This window comes from Bos indicus, chromosome 15 (assembly GCF_029378745.1).
Source record: "Bos indicus isolate NIAB-ARS_2022 breed Sahiwal x Tharparkar chromosome 15, NIAB-ARS_B.indTharparkar_mat_pri_1.0, whole genome shotgun sequence".
Taxonomy (NCBI): Eukaryota; Metazoa; Chordata; class Mammalia; order Artiodactyla; family Bovidae; genus Bos; species Bos indicus.
The window spans coordinates 79,300,254-79,305,657 of NC_091774.1; the positions used below are offsets into that span (position 1 = coordinate 79,300,254).

General features: G+C 36.1%; 1 protein-coding gene across 1 annotated transcript; it reads right to left on the reverse strand.

Annotated features, from left to right (window-relative positions):
- Positions 1–3,533: 3,533 nt before the first annotated feature.
- On the reverse strand, positions 3,534–4,388 carry LOC109569427 (olfactory receptor 8H1-like). Its single transcript, XM_019974780.2, has one exon. The coding sequence runs from the start codon at positions 4,386–4,388 to the stop codon at positions 3,534–3,536; it is 855 nt and encodes a 284-aa protein (XP_019830339.2).
- Between the last annotated feature and the right edge of the window lie 1,016 nt (positions 4,389–5,404).

Here is a 5,404-nt window from a genome sequence, read left to right on the forward strand (position 1 = left end):
GCTTCTTATGATTAACAAGAAAATTGTGGCATGTTTCCTGCTCTATGAGAGATCATATCAATGATATATTGAAACACATAAATGGAGATTAACTGATAATAAATATAAATCTTTGTAATTTTCTACAGTTGACTATATATTTAATGCAAGTGAAAATGAAAATAATACAATTAGAGACACAGTAAATACAAATAAGCTTCAACAGTAATTTTGTTTCCTACAACTTAAAAAATATGTACACTGTAGTTAAAATGAATGAATGAAAATCCCTGGTAGAGAAAAAAAGAAAGGGGAATATAATTAGCTTAATTATTCTCAATGATCATGATGAAAAATCTTGAATCAGAACTGAATCAGATACTAAATCTGATGCTGTGCTTAGAAGGAAAAAAAAATATATAGGATTAATAAAGTAGATATGCGAGGAGTGAAAACAGTAGTTAAAACAGTAGTATAGTTAATGCTATAAAATATATAGGAGTAATAAAGTTGATAAGTGATGAGTTAAAAAAAAAAAACAATCAAAGATGAGTTAAAACCACCACATTCCTTGGCGGTCTAGTGGTTAAGAATCTGCTTTGCAATGCAGGGGACACTGGTTTGATCCCTGGTCCAGGAAGACCTCACATGCCATGGAGAAATTAAGCCCATGAGTGTGCCACAGCTAATGAGCCCAGGCTCTGGAGCACATGAGCTGCACCTACTGAAGCTCACGCACCTAGAGGCTGTGCTCCTCAACAAGAGAAGCCACTGCAATCAGAAGCCCTCACACCACAACTAGGGAAGAGCCCCCACTCACCATGCGGAGGGGCTAAAGAAAGTCCGTGCACAGCAATAGTATCCATCACAGTAAAAATAAATGAATAGTAAATAAATGTTAATTTTAAAATGACAGGAGCCTCAATAAGTCCTTAAAGTAATGCAACTATTGTTTCATCAGTTGTCACAATGATTTACAATGTAAAAAATTTAATTGTAAAATGAAGTTTGTAGGAGTCAGACACAGTCATATAGATCAGAAGAAAATTAAAAATGTAAAATCAAACATGTAACTGTACCCATACAGATCCTTTATCATGAACTGTCTTCAGCTACTGTCAAGACTGAAGACTGATTATTTCTATAGGAATTTGTCTGTGTGTGTGTGTGTGTGTGTGTGTGTGTGTGTGTGTAATGTATGATGTATAAGTCCTAATCAGTTGACTCCAGTGATTTAAAATCATCTGAACAAAGTATAAAATTCTGTGTACACTCATTTCCATACCCTAACTACTAAGGAAAAGGTAATTGGAAAAGAAATCTATCAGCTAATCACCAGGCCATATTTTATACATGAATTAGAGACGTTTTAGAAAAAGAAAAAAATCACAGAAATAGAATTTTCAACTAAGCTAATACATTTGAGCACTAATATGCGTGTGTGTGCATGCTAAATCTCTTCAGTTGTGTCTGACTCTTTGGGACCCTTCGGATCAGAGCCCACTAGGCACTTCTGTCCACAGGATTCCCCAGGCAAGAAGACTAGAGTGAGTTGCCATCCCTTCTCCAGGGAATCTTCCAGACCCAGGGATCCAACCACTTCTCTTATGTCTCCTGCATTTGCAGGCAGGTTCTTTACCACTAGTGTCTCATCTGGGAAGCCAAAGGAGTGTGCAAACACCAAAGCGTGGTATAAACTTGAATGAAGTAGAGTCCTTCAGTTTAATGCATTCATCACTGTGCTTTCACCAGCAAACAAAAGCAAAGAAAACATTTATTTACATGTTAAATAAGTGATATTGCTACATATTGTGGAGAGCACAAAATGACTAAGCAAATTCTTATCTCTAAGAGTTTATAATATTTTTGGAGAGAATTATTATAAACACACATATTATTTTTAAATTACCTTATAAAATATATCTTCACTTCCTTTCAATAAACATTTAAATATGACTGCCTAATTCCTCTCATTTCTACTCAATAACTGGGAGACTCAAGAGTGAGGGGATATATACATATACACATATATATAATAAGTGATTCACTCTGTTGTACAGCAGAAATTAACACAACATTGTAAAGCAATTACATTACGGTATAAATAAATACATATCTTAAAAATGAATAAATATTTTAAGGGAGCTATCAAAACGATAGCACTTCATGCAGATGTTAACTTGATGAATTCATTAACATTTAGTATCCAAAGAATTGCAAACTGAGAATCTTTCTCATGTATCAAACACACAGCCATCTTAGATTTCAATGATAAAGGAATAATCAAAGATAATATTTTTAAATATACACAGAAAGTCTCAAAAAGGACATAGGAAATGTCAGAAATATTGCTCATGTACATAATAAACATATATATATACACATAACTGTCAATCTAGAAGAACACATACAAAGTGCTTAATAGCTTCTAGGGCATTTCTATTTCCTTAAATGTTTCAATATTTTTTTCCAATATTTAACACTGTCCATTCTAAATCTAAAATTGTGAGGTGCTGAGTGTTTTCTTAGCTGTTTGTGTGTTTGTTCATTAAATCAATCAAAAATAATTCTTAAAACACAGCTGAATGTTCATCAAAAAAAGCCATTGTGCACTAAAAACTGGAGGGATATCAGTATTCTAATGATAAGGGCCAGGATTTATTAGTACTGCCTTAAATGCTTTACATAATGAACTGATTTGATCTTTACAGTAACGATGTGTGTGTGCATGTGTGTTTAGTTGCTCAGTTGTAGCCCACCAGGCTTCTCTATCCATGGAATTTTCTAAGCAAGAGCACTGGAGTGGGTTGCCATTTCCTGTTCAGGAGATATTCCTGACCCAGGGATTGGAAGCTCGTCTCCTGCATTGCCACTTGTTTACCACTGAGCCACGCAGGAAGCCCCTTATGGTAACTATATGGACCTGGAATTGTTATTTATCTAATGCAGTTTAAAACTTGAGGCTTATATTTTCAGTGATTTTTAGTGTTACATAAGTTATAGAACAGCAGACCTAGAATCTAAATTCTGGAACGTTTGGTTCCAAAGCAAGTGCTCATAATGACTCTGCTATATGCTTCTCTATAAAGTAAAGGAAATTATTTCTGAGATCAGTATCATTGTCCCCAAAACTGAACTCTGTTTCATCATAAAATTCAATGAAGTTGGAGCACTGGAATATGTGACATAGTTTAAAAGCTGACAGGTATACTTGTTCATGTATGAAATCAGTTGCCCTTAAAAATGTGTATGTTTAGACCACAGTTTGACATGCTTCATTGGTTTCCAATTATAATATAGTTTTATAAAGGTATATTCTTAGAAATATGAGAGATTATATTTAGTCAGGCAACAATGGTTCAACAGAATAAATAGATAAAAACTTCTATTTGCTTCTGGAGAGACAGCAAGGAAATACACTGTAGGAATGAAAAAAATGAGCTTTGAAATTTAACATCACTATTATTTTAGTTGTTTGGCATCCTTTCTTTTCTGCATAACTCTATTGAGAGCACTTTTCACTTCTTTGTTTCTAAGACTGTATATAAGGGGGTTCAGCATGGGGATGACAATAGTATAAAAACAGAAGCCACTTGAACCTTTCCCAAGGAGTAGGACTTACTTGGTTTTAAGTAAGTGAAAATCATAGTGCCATAGAAGATGGTGACCGCCAGGAGATGGGAGGCACAGGTAGAGAAGGCTTTTCGCTTCCCTGAAGTGGAAGTGATTTTCAGAATAGTGGACAGGATGGCCAAATAAGACACAGATATTGTGATAAGAGACACCAATAGGGTGGAACCAGCAAAAATGAATATGATGATTTCGATGTCATGTGTGTCAGTGCAGGACAGGGGTAAAATTGCCCTTCCATCACAGTAAAAGTGATAAATTTCATTTGGGTTGCAGAAATGCAATCTACTCATGCAAGGAACACTGACAGAGGTATCAATAAAACCAATCAAATAGGATCCAAAGATAAGAGAGCAGCAGCGTCTGGTGGACATAACAACGGGGTAACGCAGAGGGCTGCAGAGGGCTGCATAGCGATCATAGGCCATGCAGGAGAGAAGAACACATTCAGTGGCGCCCAAGAAGACAAAGAAATACAACTGCATGAAGCAGTTCAGGTAAGAAATATACTTGCTGGAAGTCAGTAAGTTGTCTAAGGTTTTAGGGGTGATGACACTTGAGTAACTGAGGTCAAGAAATGACAAGTGGCTGAGGAAAAAATACATGGGTGTGTGAAGCTGGGGTTCCAGGCGGATTATCAGGATCATCCCCACATTCCCCAGCACAGTGATCAGGTATATCGGGAGAAAGAGGGTGAAGAGGACCAGCCGGATCTCTTCAGAATCTGTCAGTCCCATGAGGATGAAGTCAGACACTTGTGTGATATTCCTTCTACTCATAGTGTCCAAATGCTCCAAAATGTTGAGAAATCAGAATTGATACATAGCAAGAATTACTACGAATTTTGTTTCCAGAAATTGTGTTTCCAGAAACATCATGATATATTTAGCTTAGTTTAATGTTTCTAGAAAGTGATAATAATGAGGGATGTAGAGAGTAGGAAGAAAAAAAATCTTAATTGATGGCCAAATGTAGAAATAGAGGTAAGTAAATATTTGGATATAATATAGTAAAAGCTAGTATATTGGATAATTAGAATGGCTGATGCTGCTTTAAATGATTCTCATTATTAATGCATTTAATTCTCATGAGGTTATACATAGGTAGTACCGTTTCTCCCATTCTTCATATGAGAAGAAGAGCACAGTGAATTTAAGTAACTGAACCTGAGTCAGAGCTACTAAATGTTGGATCTGTAATTCTACCAAGCTAGATTGACCTCAAAAGGAATGCCAACAATACTATATTCTTATTAATATTGATTTCAGCAAACCTGTGAAAAAATGTTAGATATAATATATATACACATATAATAAACAATGATAGAATGGTCTTAGGGCACCATGCACTGTTCTTGTTTCCTAATATACTTGATATGAAATATAAATTTCAACCTTAGTATACTTCAGTAGGTTATGTTAAAATTATAGAGCAAGTATTAATATTAATCTTCAAATACAGTGATATTTCGGAGAAGGCATTGGCACCCCACTCCAGTACTCTTGCCTGGAAGATCCCATGGACGAAGGAGCCTGGTGGGCTGCAGTCCATGGGGTCGCTAAGAGTCGGACACGACTGAGCGAATTCACTTTCACTTTTCACTTTCCTGCATTGGAGAAGGAAATGGCAACCCACTCCAGTGTTCTTGCCTGGAGGATCCCAGGGACGGGGGAGCCTGGTGGGCTGCCATCTATGGGGTCGCACAGAGTCAGACACGACTGAAGTATATTAGCAGTAGCAGCATAGTGATATTTTTCAAATTAATCACTCAAAATGTAATTTCTTCCATAATTTT